Source organism: Danio aesculapii, chromosome 20 (genome assembly GCF_903798145.1).
Source record: "Danio aesculapii chromosome 20, fDanAes4.1, whole genome shotgun sequence".
In the NCBI taxonomy this organism is placed as follows: domain Eukaryota; kingdom Metazoa; phylum Chordata; class Actinopteri; order Cypriniformes; family Danionidae; genus Danio; species Danio aesculapii.
This window is the reverse complement of record NC_079454.1, coordinates 37,398,761-37,418,516: the sequence shown is the minus strand read 5'-3', so window position 1 is coordinate 37,418,516 and position 19,756 is coordinate 37,398,761. Positions and strand designations below refer to the sequence as shown.

Sequence of the window (19,756 nt, the reverse complement as noted above, 5' to 3'; positions counted from 1 at the left end):
AAGCAATGCAGAAATGGCAACTGTAACCATTCGCCTTGACCTTCAACTCTTTGTCTCACTAATCACATGATGGAAAGTTATCTAGTCACTGCGCTGGGCTCCTGTTAACGCCACAGGACACGTCAGACTCTCTGGCCTTATTACCGTCTATTAATTACCTGATAGCACGGCAGTTAATTATGCAAAGCGATGTTAATTATGCATACTTTACTCATGTGCAGAATTGACACCCGTGATCCAAAAAAATAGGCGAATTAAGAATGTAACAATGCTGTTTACTGTGAAATTCACATTTGAATCTCAGGCTCTCAGAGAGAAGCTGTGGGGAACATGGAGAAATGTCTGCTCAGCTCCTGTTGCCTTAGGGAGAGCATCTTTAATGAAGACGATTCGCCTTTTGGGATTTTCATCTCTCCCTCTTCTCATCTGCCTTCCAGCTGATCCCTCTCGTCCTCCTTATTCCTCCATATTCCTTATTCATACACTTTCTCTCCGAATAGATGCTAGGTATGCATTTAGCTGTACTTTGTCCTGGTGTTGAGGATATAGTACTAGCTAATTATAATTGAAAGTAGTTCAAAGAGATTATGACTTTTGCTGCAGGTGATGATAAATCTGAGAGGAAGGCTTAATGTTGGGTGTGAGAATCTCATCACGCTCAAGCAAAAAAACCTTTGTATATGGCATATTAGGGTTGGGCGATGTCGACCAATTTGACATTGTACGATGTCTAATCTGAAACATTGTAATGGACAATGACATCGTCGTTGTAGGTGGCGGTGAATTAATTATTCATGAATAATTAATTAATTCATAACGAATTAATTATTTGTAGCCTACCGTTTCAACTACATGACCCGCATGGTCTTTGTTTTACCAAAAACCAAATCATAAATAAAAAATAAAGGGGGCTGGGCCGAGGATCGCAATGCCAGCTCAGCATTGTGATGTCTATCGGTCATCGGCAATGGACGATGGCATTGTCAATTGACCCAACCCTATGGCATATGTTAATATTTATAACCCTCACAATTTTATGTGGTTAAAGAGGGACACAATTCTGGCATATGATTTCTGTCGCTCCACTACTACTAAAACTTATTATATACTATATAGTTTTAGGAACTGTTTGTAGAGCCCATCACTTCCGGTACTCACTGCATTATTTATTGTTTAATGTTCATCTGCTGGTTTTGTCATGCACTCCATTTTTATCCATTGTTATTCCATTTTTATCCATTTTTTTCATATTTATCCCTTTATTTTACCAGGAATTTCCCATTGAGATGTGCATCTCATCTACCAGGGGGTTCTGGCCAAAAGGCAGCACAAAAAGTATCAGATACAAAAATTAGACACACATAGAATATCACGTAATATATTTCAATTTTCACAAAACATTCACATGATTCTTCCAGGTAAGACTTCAATAGATTGTAAAAATATGTTTCTAACATAACACTCTGCATTTCAAAATGTTGGACGAAAGGAGGAAATCGCTGTGCTACCAAACACCGTGGAAAAAAAAACACAAATAAAAAAACTTTGATAACATTGAAAACTGTTATCATCTCATGGCTAATCACCGTAATCTATCACTGAAAGCAAACAGCTTTGGATAATTCTTTTTCTTGCTTCAAAAGGAAGACACTTCTTAATACGAAAAAGAAAACCCAATTTAGATCTGAGCTTCTTTTCAATATGAATATTAAAATCTAATCATTATTCAAGCCATATGCCCAAAAAATTACTTTTGCTGTTTTTTCAAACTGCGTTTTTAAACTGAGCTGAACCAACACAATTCTTGAGTTTATTTGGGGGGACAGCTTAATTACTTAATTCACTCATATTTGTAAAAACTAATAAGTTAACTTAATTCCTTCATGTTGTCCCAACACAAATTGATTGTGTGGAACCCAACATTTTTTATAGTGTGTGTTGAATTATGAATTTGAACAATAATTGTCTAACCATCGATTTAAAGTCCCAAGATTTGAAAGAGTTTAAATTGTAATAAAGATTTATAAAGTAATTAAAGCATTTGTTTGCACATCAAGCTCTCTTAGAGTCATGGTAAAATATCTGTGTAAAAATGTCCTCTAAAGTCAGTGTAGAATGTTTTTTTTTTTGTATATTTACATGGATTGTTTTGAAGAATTTCATATTTATGTCTGACAATGAAGTTGTATGATCATCATAATACTGAATTTGCATATTTGCATCACTGAATTCAAATTATGTGACTAATCGCATATCAGCTGACTAATTGTGGAAACTAAAACATGTTGGAAGCTTGTATTTTAAAATGCCTAATTTGTGAACCATTTTTGAACATTTCACTAAAACGTAATCTAAATTTTTAATGTTTCATAGCGAGCAAGAGGCCATTTTCACTCAGTATGTTTATTGAATCTGATTGCTATGGTTAAAAGGTTAACACTTTATTTTAAGGGTCAAAAATAATGCATTCGATAAGCATTAATTAATAGTTAATTTGTTCACAATTAAGCATTAGTTAAGAACTAAACACTCTTAATTATTGTTTAACAACATTTTAAAGTAAACTTTAAAATGAAGTGTTACCGTTAAAAGTGAGAAATCTGCTGTGATCATAATAAAGCTTGTAACTGGGTTATATTTCAGAACCACTGAGCTACTGTCACACTACCAACTAACATAGTTATTATGTTATTAGCATCGCGTCCTGGTGTTACAGTTTCTCTGCTGAAATTGCTAATGCCCGTGGGTACCTGGCATGGTGACAGTGATTTTGGGGTAGTGTGTTAAACTGCACTAACCAGCCAGCAGTAGGATCCCATATTACTGAGCCAAAGCAGCAAAGCATAATTGGCTCTTCTCTAATTCACTCTATTGTCAACGTTAAGCTGTGTGCAGCTGCGGTAGGGCTAAATGGCTGTGCTTTGTTCAGTCAGTATCCAGGTCTCCAAGTCGACTTGTTTACAGTATATGCTTGTATTAGCTCTTTTAGCGAAGCTCTGAATGAAGTTCAGTTAAGATTTATTAACCTTTAGTGCAGTTTTGGGATGCTTCCATGTTAGAGAGCTAAAACAAGGACCGAGCACAAATCTAGTCAAATTGTAGTAGATTATGCATGTGCGTTTGACCTTGAAATCCTTCATGACTGTTTAATCGCCGTTATTTACATAACTTTGAATAAACCACCATGTGATTTAGAAAATGAAGGCTGTGATGGACAAAAAAACTGTTCTAAGCCATTGAACTCTTTTTAGCATTATTTGTCAATTAGTTTTATTTATATAGCACTATTAAACACAACTAAAGTTGACCAATGTGCTGCACAATACAAATCACAAAGAGAAAGATATAAAATTATATCTAAATCAAACAATTCTCACTGATAAAATGGCAAATAAAAAAGGTAAGTTTGCAACCTAGATTTAAAAACGACAGAAATGATGTAGATCAAATACAGAGGGGCAGAGCGTTCCATAATCTAGGACCAGCTACTGCAAAAGCACGGTCATCCCTGCATTTCAGCCTCGACTTTGGGATGCATAATCTGGTTTGATGACCGAAGAGACTGACCATGCTGATGTTAAGTAAACGGGTCTGACAGATAGGGACGTGCCAGACCATGTAGTGATTTAAAAAGCAAGAGAACAGTTACAAAAATGACACAATAGTTCACAAGCAACCAGTGCAAAGAGTGTAAGACTGGTGTGATGCAGTCTTGTTTTTGGTACAATTGAAGAAAATAACAAAATGCGCCCCCTGTTGAACGTGCTCAAAACTACAGTGTTACTTTAAGACTGACGGTTTACTTGCAACTATTTACATAATTTTAAATAAACCACCATGTAACTTAGAAAATAAAGTGTGATGGACAAAAAAAAGAAAGTTAAACTATTTAACTCTCGTTAGCGCTATTTATTAGCGAACATACATTTTTTTATTAAAATGCGCCCCCTGTTGAACATGCTCAAAACTACAGACTGTTTACTCGCAACTATTTATCAAACTTTAAATAAAGCCCCATTTAATTAAGAAAAAAAAAATTGTGATGGACAAAAAATGTCCCAAGCCATTTAACTCTCTTCAGTGTTATTTATTAGTACACTTTTTATTCATGTGCCCCCTGTTGAATATACACAGTATTACAGTATGACTGTTTATTCACATTTATTTACACTTGATATAATTAACTTTATATTAACCACCATGTAATTTAGAAGATGAAGGCTATGATGAACAAAAAAGTTCTAAGCAAATGAACTCTCTTTTCCATTTATCAGCACACTTTTTAACACACAATAGCACACAATTTTTATTAAAATACACCCCCTGTAGAAGAACGTACACAAAATTACATTGTTGCTACAAGACTGTATGGTTTATTTGCAATTATTTACATTAATTTTCTAAATTACATGGGGGTTTATTTAAAGTTAAGCTGTGATGGACAAAGCAATTAAACTCTATTTAGCATTATGTATTAGCAAAATTGAACAAAACAATTTATTTTGAATGTGCTCAATTTAAGCGTTGCTACAAAACTGTATAGTATAACTGTTTGCTCTCAAATAAATGCTGTGACGGTAAATATAAAAAAACTACACAGTTGAGCTCTCTTTAGCGTTATTTATTAGCACATTTGGAAAAAAAATGCTCCCCCTGTTGAATCGACACAAAATTACAGTGTTGCTATAACAGTGCAGTATGATGGTTTACTAACAGTTACTTGTATAACTTTAAATAAACCTCCATTTTTTATAAAATAAGGGCTGTGATGGACAAAAAAAAGTTATGAGCAATTGAAGATCTTTAGCGTTGTTTATTAGCACACTTTAAAATGCACCCCCTTTTGAAAATACACAAAATGACTGTGTTGCTAGGCAGATTTGGTACTAAATCATGTCAGCCGGTGTTTTCCTAACATATTCCTGACCCCAGGTGGGCTAATACCACATGCCACAATCCTAGAATGTGATCCACTGTCTTCTACGCCATATCTAAACACAGACTCAGGTGGAATAACAATGTAGTCATGTCTTTTTTGAGACCCGTAGTTGCTATGTTTGTATTTTTGGACCATCGCATTGAGTAGTATGTTTACACTGCTTTCCTGGAATGTTTATGGCTTGTTTTGTGTAAAAGGATATGTTTAGGTGAAGGCAATCCCCTTTGAAAATGTTAATGTTTAGTTTTACGGCCAATATTTGTCATTCGGACGGACATGTTTATGTTGGGAAACCTACTTTTTTTCAAACCCCTAGAATGTGTCTGTCTAATTTTAGTCTGGTGTAATGTGCAACACAGAGTCACATGCCGGGTTGATGTTTCCCTGACATTGAAGCCATAGACTGTGTGTGAGATTTGGTAAGTTTTTATATAAATACTGTTGCCAACATGACTGAGGAGTCGAAGGCAGAAAGCCATAGAGCTCCTGACAACATGGGTTATATATACATACAGACATGATGGATGTGCTGATTGATGTATTGGTGAGGTAACCGCACAAACATGTTTGTCATTGAGAAATCAAACTGTCCAAACCAGACGATCTGCCTGCGGCGTGTACATGAGAAATCTAAGCTTTTATCTTTCCCACGGGTAATTTGAGTTTGATTATTGTAAACTTTACTCTTTCTTATTCATGTCGTCTTTTATTTGTCTCCCACCTTGACGTGACTGCTAGAATGTGTGAACAAAGATTGAGTGTTCACCATGCACAGACAGACAGGCAGGTGCTTGTGGTTTAGGACTAGGATGTGAAGTTTGTTTTAGTGCTGCTGGGATGGCAGCAGTCGGGATTTTTTTTTAAGTTAAGCTGTTGGTTAAGCTCCTTCAATAACCTGGGTTTAGCTGAAGCTGTGTGATTTCTCACACCGGGAAATGTCTGAGGAGGATAAAAGATCTAGTTGTCTGCTTAAATAATCACCTTGTCTGTGTTTACTGTTGTGGTAATTTTCATTGTGTTATTATTTGGGATGCATTTTCTGATTTTTATATATATATTATTTACAAATATAGGGCAAAAGTTCATATTATGGTAATGATAGTATCATTGTTCATTACTTTAAAAAAGTATTAATTACAAATTACAGACTACTACTGAAAAATTGTAATCTGATTACATTATTAATTACTTCATGTAAAAAGTAATCAGATTACTAATTACTTTACGTTTACATTACTTTTAATACATATAAAATTTTATGCATATAAAATATACCTATAAATAATACAAAATTAACTGCAGCTCTTTCAAATATATATTCACTGAGAAACATTACAATGGGTTGGTCACAGCAGCTTGATAAATTCAAAAGAATTAAAGAGTTCGCTCAACTTAAAATTCTCTCATCATTTACTTGTTGCAAACCTGTTTGTCTTTTTTTTTTTAACACAAAAGACGACATGAAGAAAACTGGATACCTGTAAACACTGACATCCATAGTATGCAAAAGCACTGCAGTGTTTGGGTGTTCTGTGTTTGTCTGAGGTAATTAGTCTACCGAAATGTGTATATTCCATAGAAAGTATGAAGCTTATCAGGCATTTCTTATTGCTTGTCTCACGATTTTCAACTGGAAAATGCGAGCATGCACAATATGCCATTCAAATATGTGTGCACAAGCCGTCCTACACAAAAGATGTGATATGTAAATGGCCCCGTAAGCAGCTACGCTTCTCTTCACATTCAGAAGATATCTTCACTCCCGATCCTGCCCAAAAAGTTCAATTTAGCCTGTTTAGGCTAAGTTGGACTGCCGTGTTATTGAGTGCCGGGTGTCCTCAATGGTGATGAGTATTGTCATAGAATGCTTTCTATTCAAGTGCTTGAACAAGTTGTTGGTTGTGTTAAAAGCAGCGAAAAGTTCTTTAGAGACTAGACTGCATTTCACAGCAATATTATTGTTTTTACGCTCAATGAAATCAAAGTAATGTCTGATATTTCCACTTGAAGAAGCAGCCACTCTCATCAGCAACCATTTCAGCTCGTGTTCTCTAGCTATTTAAAATCACATGCTTATTAACTGATAAAAAACGTGATTTAAAAGAAGTTTTTTTTCCTTCTAAAACTATATTTGTAAGGTAAGTAATGCAATTACATTGACTTTAGTAAGTGTTACACAAATTTAAAATGTAATTTGTAACATTATTGCCTTCCCCAAAAATGTAATTAGAATACAGTATTGCGTTACTGTGGAACGCATTACACCCAACACTGCACAGTATGAATGAAATGCTATAATGCATTCAAATTTGATTTGAAATGTGTTAAGTTCATAACATAAAGTAACATTGTATGGACATTATTTAAAAAAAATCAATATGCAGTTTTAAAATTACAATAATAATGTTATTAGTGGTTTTAAATATTGTTAGACAGTAAAAAAATCAATTAGGGGTAACAAAAACCAGTAAACTAAAATTATTTTGTTACTTAACAAAATTAAATAAACGCTAAGTAAAAAAAATTTATAAAAAAAAAAAAAAATATATATATATATATATAGAGAGAGAGAGAGAGAGAGGTGGTAAAAACAGACATAATTAAATTAGTAAATAAATAAACATATATAATAAAGCAAAACTAAATTATTAATAAAAATAAATAACGAAAAGACAAAACTAAAAACGGCAGAATGGAGACCAAATGTCAGACAAAAGCAAACATGCTTTGATAAATTATATTATTTGAATGAATTGTACTAAAATAACACAGATCCAAATGGAAATAATTTTTTGACAATGTCTAATATTTAATATTTGTCTAATAATGTTTAACATCGGCTTAAAGCTAATGTGTTGCCAGTGTATTGTGCATCAATGTTTAGTAATATTAATCTTTCAAGCATATCTTAAAGATGCCAAGTGTTACAAGCCACAATACTCTTCATTTATTAAAATGTATTTTTCTTATGACAAAAAGAAGTTTTTTATTTACACACAGTATTATGCACTTCTGTGATGTTCATTTATGCATAAAAGACTGAGTCTTCAATCTTATAACCAAAATGTGAGAAACGTGATCTTTAGAGGTCCAGATTCCTTAGTTGTCCCATGGCTCATCAGTCCTGACCTTTGTTTCATCACCTCTGAGAAGGAAGGATAGAGGAAGGAAAACTGCATGGAAAAAGTGTAATAGAATCACATGGAAAACCAATGTGTAGACAGAGTTATTCACAGAGCCTATGCCTGGTAACAGTTATAACTGATCATTTATAAGAAAATGGAGCTCTAATGTTAGGTTTCACTCTCTTAATAGCGTCCTGTAGGGTAGGGTCATGAGTTAAGGTTTCTGTGGCACCTTGCAGTGTATAAATACTGTCTTGTGATGACCCGCTGACAGTTGTCAGATCTGTGGGATGACATGAGCTCATCCATGTCAGAACAAAGCAGGCTTTTCACACCCGTACCACCGCAGACCCCTGGGAGCCCACTGAATCTACATCTGGAGGTCTAAAAAATGAAGGTCACCCCACTTTCAGACTCCACAGCTTGGCAGGACAGGTGTTTATCTTTTGAGACATGAGGGGAAATAGAAAGACACAACATTCCTGAGCCAAAAAGAGCTTGTTTTTCTGCCTGTGGAGCCTGGATATGGCTGGAAAGAGGTGGGGGTGAACCCCGTGTCTGGTATGTGTTTGTTTTCTGACTTGTGGCATCACATGACCACCCAACAGCCAAGGTGGGAGAGATGACGTTGGCAGGCCTGAACACTTTTTATCGATGAGATCATTCTCTTGCTCCAGACACTTAATAGTCCTCGTTGCAGAAGGACCCTTCTCTCTAAATAGCTCTTCTTGTCTGCGTCTTGAGATCTCTGTGGAAGCAGGTTGGCTGTGGAAGAAGCATTCTGATCTTAGTTTTGCAGGTTCTTTTGTTTTCATTTTTTGTGAATGGGAATTGCAGGTATACAACTTTAGAGCTCAATATCTGTACCTGTACTCTGCCTGAGGGATTTGGTCCAGGTTCAGAGCGCCAGTGCAGAAAGGCAGGCCTGCAGGCACCTGTCCATCATGCCAGCCCCAAGAGTGTACCGCTTCCCGCAGAAGATCAGCCGCACTGAGATCATCTTGAGGAGTGAGTTTGATGGGGGTGGGAAGGGGCTTTAGCCTTGAAAGACTCTCTGCAGGTGCATGGTGCATCTCTTTTCCTGTTTTATGTCACTTTTGGGTTTGCTGTGGTGTATTTGTGGTATGTAGTCAAATTGTAATTATTGTAGCTGATTGTAGACTTTGGATGTAGATGCAATTGTGATCTTTTTAAAATGTGACTGGATTAGATCTGGATTAGTAGTTGAAATGCTGGTGGTTAGATTGTGTCTTATGCTGATGTCATATGTGGCAACTTTTTGGGCAGTGTTGTCGGGCAGTTTTGTAAAGCGATGTTGCTTGGCTATGTTTCTATTAAAAATGGGCAACAGCATTGTTTCGGTAGTCTATTAGTTACTCTATGTCTCACCTGGTTGCCCGTTTATGGAGAAGGATATAAACGGTGGTCGGAGCCAGCTCTAAGTGGGTGGGACTTAAGCTCCAAGTGGGCTGTACAAACCTGGAGTTTTCATTTATTTAGTGTCTTGTACGTGACACAGAGTCCAACATTGTGCTTTATGAATGTCTACACCTACCCCAACCCTAAACCCAACCACACAGTAACCCTATGTGTTTTATTAATGTTTATTCCACCTATGCCACCTAAACCCAACCTACTTGTGGCGCAAGTCCCTCTCACTTGGACTTCGCCCAACCTACTTGGAGGTGTAATCCCTCCCACTTGGAGGTCTCCAGGCTGCAGTGATACCTACTTGCATTTATGGCATCATTTCCCATGTTGCCCAGCAACATTGCTCAAAAAGTTGCCCTGTGTATCATCAGTATTGAAAACAAGCATCCTCTGTGTAAACACCCGAACATGGTTTCATATTTAGCTTTGTTAAAAATTAAAGGGGTGGTTTAAAACCGAAAACTGTCATCATTTAATCACTTTGCTTGTCACAAAACAGTTTGAGTTTCTACTGTTGAACACAAACGAAATATACTGACGAAAGCTGGAAACCGGCTTCCATGGAATTCAATAGTATTTGTTTATCCTACTATGGAAGTCAATGATTAACGGTTTCAAGCTTTCTTTAAGATATCTTCTCTTCAGGTTCATAGAAAAAAACTAACTTATAACGGTTTGCAACCACTTTAGAGTTGGTGGGTATTTACATTTTTATGTGGTAGACTATCATTTTAAGCTACACAGTTTAAAAGTGTGCCTTTATTTGCTCCTTTTGAACTCTGTTTTCCTCTGATTTGCTCTGTACTGTACTGTAGACTGGTGGATTTGACATCTGAAACGTGTAAGGAAATGTACCTGAAGCAATGTATTTTACATTTATTAGGCTGAGGCACATACCTCAAATGAGCCTGGGTTGTTAATATCCAGGGGTATCTGTGGGGCCTTAAAAAGTATTTAAATGTCTTAAATCTTAAAAACAAAATTTTAGACCGTAAAAGTCTTAAATTGACTGAAATAATGTATTGTAGGTCTTGAATCTTTTTTGAACAGGTTTTAATTTTCCTTTGTTATGTATAGTCCAGTCTGGCCAACACCCATACGATCACCAACAAACCATCTCAGTGAAATTTTAAGAATGTAATTTTATCATCATTTTTTAATAATTTGCCTTACAATAACACTTGTTTAAAAGTTCTCCATGTATTTACTGCTGAAGAAGCTGACTTAGACGGGCTGTTGTGCATACGTTTAGTTTATTATAATTTTTAAAACCTTTAAAACATTTTTTTATTTTTTATTTTTAAGAAAGGTTATGTTGAAAAAACTATATCAGAAAGAGCTTTATCAGAAAGAGCTTTATTGCCAGGTATGTTCACACATACGAGGAATTTGTTTTCGTGACAGAGCTTCTACAGTGCAACAGGATAACAGAGACAGAACAAAAAACAGATAATAAATATATTTAAAAAAAAATACAAGTAGTGAATGCAAATATACAAATTGACAAGTGTATGTACATGTTTATTACTATATACAACGTTATATGTGCAGCTGTTATGTGCAAATTGGCATGTAAAGTGTGTTGTTAAATAAGTGTATATGTGTATAAAAGTGTATAGCAAGTAGTGATGTTGGTTCCAGAATTATTATCATCAAGTGTTTATGAGATGGATTGCCTGAGGGAAGAAACAGTTTCTGTGTCGGGCTGTTCTGGTGCGCAGTGCTCTGTAGCGTCGACCAGAAGGTAAAAGTTCAAAGAGGCTGGGTGTGAGGGGTCCAGAGTGATTTTGGCAGCCCTTCTGCTCGCTCTGGATAAGTACAGTTCTTGGGGAGTAGGAAGGGTTGTACCAGTGATTCGCTCAGCAGTCCGAACTATTCGACGTAGTCTTTTGAGATCGTATTTAGTAGCTGAGCTAAACCAGACCGTTATTGATGTGCAGATGACTGATTCAATGATGGAAAAAGTGATATGTGATATCTAGTGATATGTATATCACTAGAGCTTGCTTGTTTCAACCAATATTTAATATATTTTGCTCTATTTTGCTCATATTTCAAATAAAATGCTATACAGGAGTGAAACATCACACGGGTGAGTGACTGATGACAGAATTTTCATTTTTTTGTTTGACCATTCCATTTGCAAATTTCCTCAATTCCAGTATGGCCAATTTGAATTTGATTTTGTTTAATGTCAAACCAAAATACCATGTTAAACTATGTTGATTTTGACAGCTTACAGACTTCCCCTAATCAAACCACTTAACCTCTTTAGCTGGGGTTTAACAGCGCAGCCAGTTTAGCACGAGAAGCCATTACATGTCTGAAACTGATTGTCCATAGCGATCCCAGCTTCTCTCTTCTTTTCTCAGTGAAATGTGTGCTTGTTTTAGCTCTGTGTGCTGAGTCAGTCTTTTCCGTCCTTTAGCAGCCAATCTCACTTTCTCAATCTTGCTTGTTCTGTGGGTTTTTTCTTTCCCCATTTGATTTTTCCCAATGTCAATTCTTCTTTCTGTCAGATGATGCGTTTGCTATAATGAAACTACTTTGACAATAGCCTGTGAAGATATTGGTTATCCTAACAAATGTTGCATTGTATAGACTACCATTCAGGGATGCTTTTGGATAGAAGTAGTCGTGGTGGGTTATTTAAGAAGTGCTAAAAAAGATTGTTTTACTTTGTGCACAAAGTGTTTTGCTACAAATGGCAGAGCTGTTTCCAAGCAGAGCTGCTTTTATTAGGCAATGCTGCATTAAAAGCCTCCCTCCGACGGTTTTGCAGCACATTCCCAACATTGTGGACTTTTGCCCACCCCAGAGCTGAAGTGGGATCAGGTGATGCTATTTAGTATCTCTGAGGTAATTAACAATACTGAAAACATCAACAGCTCGAACAAGCAGCTGATCTAGGGCTAGAAGTTGTACTTGTTTTACAAAGAGTTTTCGTGTTTTGTTTATATATTTGAGGTTATTCAAGTTCAAGTTGAGTAATGTAATGTCATGTCTCGCAGGACAGTGGTGCTACATAATTAATCATAATTACAAACACAACATTGGATATAAGAGTTAATTAAAAAAAATCTCTGCATAACTAACATGCACTACAATATACTTATCTATACACAAGACAGGCTATACAGTACTTTTACATGATATGTTGGTGAATACACTGTGTGAACTGTGTAACTAGATGGACACACTATTATGAGTAAACTGTAGAAACTATTTATAGATCCAAGTTTTAGGTTTCTTGCAATATAATTGCTAGTTAAAGTATATTTTTAATGAGAAAATGTCTCGTTTTAATATTGAATTATTTCATTGGATTAGATTTGTAACTAATTAGATTTGTAACTAAATAACTTGCCCTATTATACCAATTCTTTTTCATAATTTTATTTTAGTTTTTATTTTATGTAATTATTTTTTATTTTTGTTTTTATTTTATGTTATTTATTTTGTATTTATTTATTTTTTATTTTATTTTACATGTCGAATAAAAAGTACATCACTTGTTAAACTATATGTGTATCTTTGTGATCTTAAAATTATTTACTTTGTATTTTTTTATTTAATTTATTTTTATATTATAGTATTTTTTATTTTTTATATAGGTTTTTATATTATTTTATTTTATTATAAAATTTGTTATTTTTATCTAATATATTTTTTGTTATTATTTTTATTTTATTTTATTTATTTTGTAATTATTATTTATTTATTTTTATTTTATTTTACATGTAGAATAAAAAGTACATCATTTTTTAAACTATATGTGTATCTTTGTGATCTTGGATTTATATAAGCCTTTATGTATTTATTATTTTATTTTATTATTATTATTTATGTTCTTATATTTATTTATATTTTATTTTATTATTTTTTGTTTTATTTTACTTTACATGTAAAATAGAAAATGCATCACTGATAAAATTATATGTGTGTCTCTGTGATCTTTGTATTATAAAAACCTAAATCTATTTATTATTTTATTTTTATTTTATATATATTTTTTATTATTTATTTATCATTTTACAATATAAAAAACAACACAGTTGACAAAAAGAGCATTCAGCATTAAGTAGCATCAGAGTATACAAATTTCAACATATACATCAACAAATCCAGTTTATGTTACTAGATTAAAACAGGAGTCAGATAACAGCTTGTGAATGGTGAGTGTGATAACTATAGCTAATATGTAGGCACAGGTCAAAGAGTTCACAAAGGGTCCTTTAAAATATTCCAGGTTTTTAAAAATATGTGTGTTTCGTTTTCAAGCTAATGTTAAATATTCCAAATGCAGCGTGTCATTTATGATATCTTTAAATAATTCAAATGTTGGACGGAGTTCCTGTTTCCAGTTTAACAGAATACATTTCCTAGATACATAAGAAATTAGACCTATCCTTTTGGTTAAAAAAAGGGCCTGATACCTCATTCAAGTCCACCCCAAAAAGATATATTAAAGGGGTCTTGTGATCGTTCTTTCCCAGGACCATCACAGAAAACTCATGTACAGAATCCCAAAACTCATTTAATTTTTTACAATTTCAAAAAATATGCATAATGGTGCCCTCATGTTTCTTATATCGGTTACATATTTTCTATTCATTTTTTAAAATATTATTATATTTTATAGATTTTGTTATTTTTAATTAGATATCTAACTTTATTTTTTTATTATTTTATTTATTTTATATTTATCTTATTTTTTTATTTTAATTTTATTTTACATGTAGAATAGAGTACATCACTGGTTAAACTATATGTGAGTCTCTGTGATCTTTGAATTATAGAAGCATTTATGCATTTATTTTATATTTTATTTATTTTTGTCTTATTTTATATTATTTTATTTTATTAATTTTGTTTTTATTTAATTTTTATTTATTTTAATATTATTTTAGTTTATCTTGCATGTAGAATAGAGAGTACATCACTGGTTAAACTATATGTGCATCTCTGTGACTTTGGAATTATAGAAGCATTTATGTATTTATCATTTTATTTATTTTTGTCTTATATATTTTTTATTTTAATTTTTTATTTTATTGAATTTTATTTTACATGCAGAATAGAAACTACATCAGTGGTTAAACTATCTATCTATGTGTCTCTAATCTTGTACATGTAATATATATAATAAATATCCAAAAAGAATTCTAGAAGCCTGTATTTTTTTCTTTTCATTTGCGATCATAATATACAATCTTTTTTTAATCTAAATGGACAAACTGCTCAAACGAATGTCACTATATTCATTATATCCGTTTGACTTAAGACATTAAATTTAACCTCAAACAGAAACCCTGATGCTGCATATGTTAACACGCAACATTTCTTTTGACTCATGTGAGCTTGCTTTAATAACATCCCATTTAACCGGTTCACTGACCTGCTCACAATCCAGTCAGAATCCGTTTAGAGCTGGAGAACTAATCGCTTGCTGCTTCATCTTTAAATTATGCAGCCCTTGACTGTAATTTTCCCATTTGCAGAGCCACAAGTGTGGAATTAATTGGAAGGCTTGTGCTGGTGTTGTGCGACACATATGAGTGATAGGGGGGATTTGTGTGTTGTATTTACAGCAGGGTGTGGTAATGAGCCTGTGCGTCAAAAGAGGCTTGTTTTTTTTCCCCAAATGTTGTTGTAAAACATCAGAAACAGGTGGCGTCTCAATCTTGAAGTGATTGTTAAATCTTTAGGCATGATTAACAGTGGCCGCTGAAGGAAACAGACTTAATAATATTGCTAACATTTAGGTTTGAAATTGAACAATCTATGTATATCAATTTTTCTCTATTACTTCAATGTGAATGAGCTTTTTTCCAGACCAACCATGACTGATATTTGTGGCTTCTGTTTCTGTTAACAGTTTTGCAACCTACAGGTTAAAAATGGTTATTTGTTGTGGCTAATTTCAGTGTTAAAGAGAAGATTTTACATGTTAAAATGAAAATCATCTAAATTTATTATGCTGTTTAAAGACTTTTTTTCTTCTCTAGAACAAAAATTGTGATATTTTGAATTGATTTGCACATATTGACTCTTTCATCGTAATGACCAAACTAATCTCCAAAAATTGTAGACTAAAATATTATTGCTAGCTTATTTAGTTGAATCAAATTAACTTTTCTAGTCCTCTCAACTTACATCAATCAAACTGACTTTAAAATATTAAGTTCAACTTTATATAACTTTAAACTTTGCCACAAAACAGAGAAAATTTGATGTATTAAAATGAAAATCTTATTTTATTATACTGTTTAAATACATTTTCATCTGTAAAACAAAAAAAAAACATCAAGATATTATGAATTTTTTTGCTTATTGATTTTACTGTGAGGGTGCACGATATATCGGCGGCCATATCGTTATTGGCCAATAAATGCTATTTTTAATATTATCATTATTGGTCCGATGTCAAAATTAGGCCGATATCTTTAAGCCGATAATTGTACAGAACTGCCTGTCTCGCACATGCCTGCCGAACTTGTTCAGATTTGCAGTGCACAATAATGGAGCTTTCCTCATATTGTTTATTCCTTCAAAGTCCATCCTTTCTTTGTGTGGTATTGCTGTGCATTAATAACTTAGTTATCTAAAAGAATCTAAGACACCAAATGGGACGAATTTATGCCGTATTTTCTAAAGTAATACTAACTGTATTTAGCTTTTCGCTTACGGTGCGGTGGCTCTGAATTGTCAGAACATCTCACAAAAATGCCTTTTCGACATTACATATTTGTACACATGTACATGTAACACATTTTATTCAAGAACATTTGAGTTGGTTTCAGTTCTTAGTTTTCATTTTCATTTTACTGAAAATATTTATTTTACTTTGTTAATTAAGTCCCATTTTGTTATTTAATCTATTATTTTTGCAACACTCAAGTTGCATGCTAATTTTCTATGTGAAGAAAAGGAAATCATTTATTTTTTGCATGCTAATTTATGTAAAATCATTTTTTTTTTCACTATTCAGGTTATTCAGTTCATAAGATTGGTTCAAAGCTTTATAAAGTTTTTAAAATAAAATCAGTTGTTCACTCTATAAAAATTTACAATTTTGAACTATTTATATTTATCGGCTATAGTATATCGGCTATCGGCCTCCAGATCTTAAGAGTTATCGCTTATCGATGTCGGCCTAAAAATCCATAGTGCTACTCCACTTTATTGTAATGTCTAAAATACAATGTTATTGCTGCCTTGTTTATTGTTGTTGAATCAAGTGAATTTTTCAACTTCCATCAATCAAACTGGCTTGAGTTCAGGCTGGCTTAAGTTTTACACCTGGTAAAATTATTTACAGGTTTAAAAAATGTCTTTTTGTGCCTATTGTCAGTGTTAAAGAGAAAATCTGATTTGTTAAAATGAAAATCTTTTAATTTATTATGCTGGATAAAGATCCTCAAACTTCTTTAAAGATTTAGTTGAATCAAAGGAACATTTCTAGTCATCTCAACTTACATCAATCAAGATTGTAAATTAAAATATTAGCAGAGAGAACAAATTCAGATTACATGTGATGAAATGCATTTAAGATGATTTAAGATGAAAAAAGTGTTGTATGTGAAGCTCATGTGGTTTGACTGAAAGGGTAAGTCAGACTGCTTTGACTGGTATTTTATCAATCCATTTAGTGCAAAACTAGATAAAATATTAATAAAGCGTATGTTTACATATTTTAGTAGTTGGTTAGTTTTTAGTAGTTTAGTAGTATAGCATGTAGTTTGTATAAGAGCTGTAACAATATTGGAAGCATTGTTTCAGTTTTCTTAGGTTATCACATTGTGCTCCAATTGAGGTCCAGAAGTGTGGTGTAAATTTTTAGATGTGATTCAGCTCCGTGAAATTAAAGCTTCCTAGTGTATTTGCAGCTATTATTTGTTGGTGACATCATCCAGTAACTTGATTTCGAGCCCATTACTGGGTCCTGTGGCGTTTCAGAGGCTTTGTATCTTCCTGTAAGACTTCTTCAAACGTTTTTCATAGCCCTGAGGAGAAAGTTTATTTGTCTCAATTTCTGAAATGGATATCTTAAATGTGTCCTTCATTGGTCACTCAAAGTTTTAGAAAACCCACTGATACTCAACCATTAAATACATTAAATAAATGACCAGACTTTTTATTTAATTTGTGTTATTTGCTTTGTTTAATGTGTTTATTTCTTTCTTTTCTTTCTTATTTATTTACTAACACATTTATTTACTTATTTGTTTATTTACTTACTTCTATTTACTTATGTATTTATTTACTTGTGTATTATTTAATGTTTTATTTACTTATGTATTTATTTATTTTGTTGGTCACTCAAAGTTTCAGAAATCTGATCCTAAAACTCATACTCAGCCAATCTTGTTAAAAGAAATGACTAGATTATTTATTTATTTATTTATTTATTAATCATTTGATTTTAATGTAATTTTCTTTCTATTTGTATTTTATTTATTTATTTACATATTTATTCATTAACTTATGCATTTATTTTATTCATTGCTTTATTTATTGATTGATTTATTTTTAAATATGATTTATTCTTTGTCATATTTATTTATTTGATTTAAATGTATATTTGTTTATTCGTTTTATTTATTTATTTCTTTACTTATTTACTACTGTGTTTATTTATTTATTTTTAAAATATTATTTGTATTTTATTTATTTAATGATGTATTTATTTTACATTTTTGTTTATTTATTCATACATATTTGTTTTATCACCAGATAAACTACTACATTTTGTAACAAAATTTTTTTTTAAAACCACAGTTGTTTATTCAGTGAACCCTTTGATCTTTGTTGAACTTGATATTCTCTAATATACAGAGAATTATATTTGTCTATAATATGTTGTTAAACATTGAATATGCATCTTTTAAGATATTTAATATCCAATGAAGCTGGCATGACAATAAACATAATCATAAACACTATCAGATTCTCGAAAGAGTTAACCCTACAAATACACGCATGTCTTTCTCCACCCTCCCTGATCGTAATAGTTGTGATGCCATTGTAACATTGACCGCTTTACCCTTCGCCCATCCAGACCAATGAATAATTGATCAGGTCCGGAAAATGCAATAAGTGAACCACATCCTGTTAGTGGATGTTGTGGCAGAGTTTTCTACCATTACTGGACTCTCAGCCTATTGGTTCGGTCTGGTGTTGTTTTACCAGATCTGCGTTTGCTTGAGAACATGAGCCAGATGGACATGCTGCTTTCTCTGAGGTCTGGTCCAGTTCTTGATGGCAGTTTAGGGGCGGATGTGAACAGAAAACACCAGGATGGACTTTTGCAGTATTTCTGCTGTCAGGGGAGACTTGCTGCTTCTCTTCTCTCATGTAGGTGTTGGACAGAATTTTTGGCTTTGTCTGTATTCAACCCATTAATGAATAAGAAGTTGAATGAAGCTAAAATGTGTGTCTATTTTTGTTTGTTTGTTTTACGGATCTGTAATTAGCATGTAAGTAGTGTTGGCTGAATTCTTAGTCATTTAGTGCTAATTCAGTATGCTATGGTTGTGCTAGTAGATGTGAATTTAATTCTGAAAGTGATAATGAAGCATCTTTGGGTTTTTTCCTTTCTAAATATGACATTACAAAATTATAAATAATGCCTTTTTATTTTAATGCATTGTTTTATTGTAATAGTAACAGTTGCATGTAAAATGTTTTAAATGTACTTTTTTTTACAATAAATATGACTGTAAAATAATATATAATATATAATAGGATAACTTTTTCTTTTATAATCATTTTTCAGAGGTTGAACTATTGGACATGTAATAATATATATAATAATCGTTCAAAAGAATAATAGTAGCCTATTTTATTATATTTTGTTGTTGTTGTTATTATTATTATTATTGTCATTTTTTATTTAAATTTTAATAGTTTTTTTCTTTTTATTGAAATAAAAATATTTTCTTTTTAATACATTTTATTTTTAATTTCATGCATTTTTATCATTATTTTATTATTTATTATTCATATTTTTTCTTGTTCTTCTTCTTCTTATTATTATTATTATTATTTATTTTTTAATAATTATTTTATTATTATTTATTTGTTTTAATTTTATATTAGATTTTTTTATAATTTAATTTAATTTAATTTAATTTAATTTCATTTCATTTCATTTCATTTCATTTCATTTCATTTGTTTAGTTTAGTAGAATAGGAAGTATGTTAGGTTATGCTATTATCAGTGTGTGATCTAATGGCTGTACATTACCAAACTTGGAGG

The 19,756-nt window shown here is 32.5% G+C and overlaps 1 protein-coding gene across 8 annotated transcripts in view; it reads left to right on the top strand.

Moving 5' to 3' along the window:
- enah (ENAH actin regulator) overlaps positions 1–19,756 on the top strand; it is a 183,366-nt gene that overhangs the window by 98,678 nt on the left and 64,932 nt on the right. The window contains exon 1 of one of the 8 annotated variants that reach the window (XM_056481599.1): positions 8,736–9,072. The exons of the other annotated variants lie outside the window; for them this stretch is intronic. Coding sequence (XP_056337574.1) covers positions 9,009–9,072 — 64 coding nt within the window. The 5' untranslated portion in view covers positions 8,736–9,008. Of the gene's footprint in view, positions 1–8,735; positions 9,073–19,756 lie in introns of those variants that run through there. 8 annotated transcript variants of the gene reach the window in all.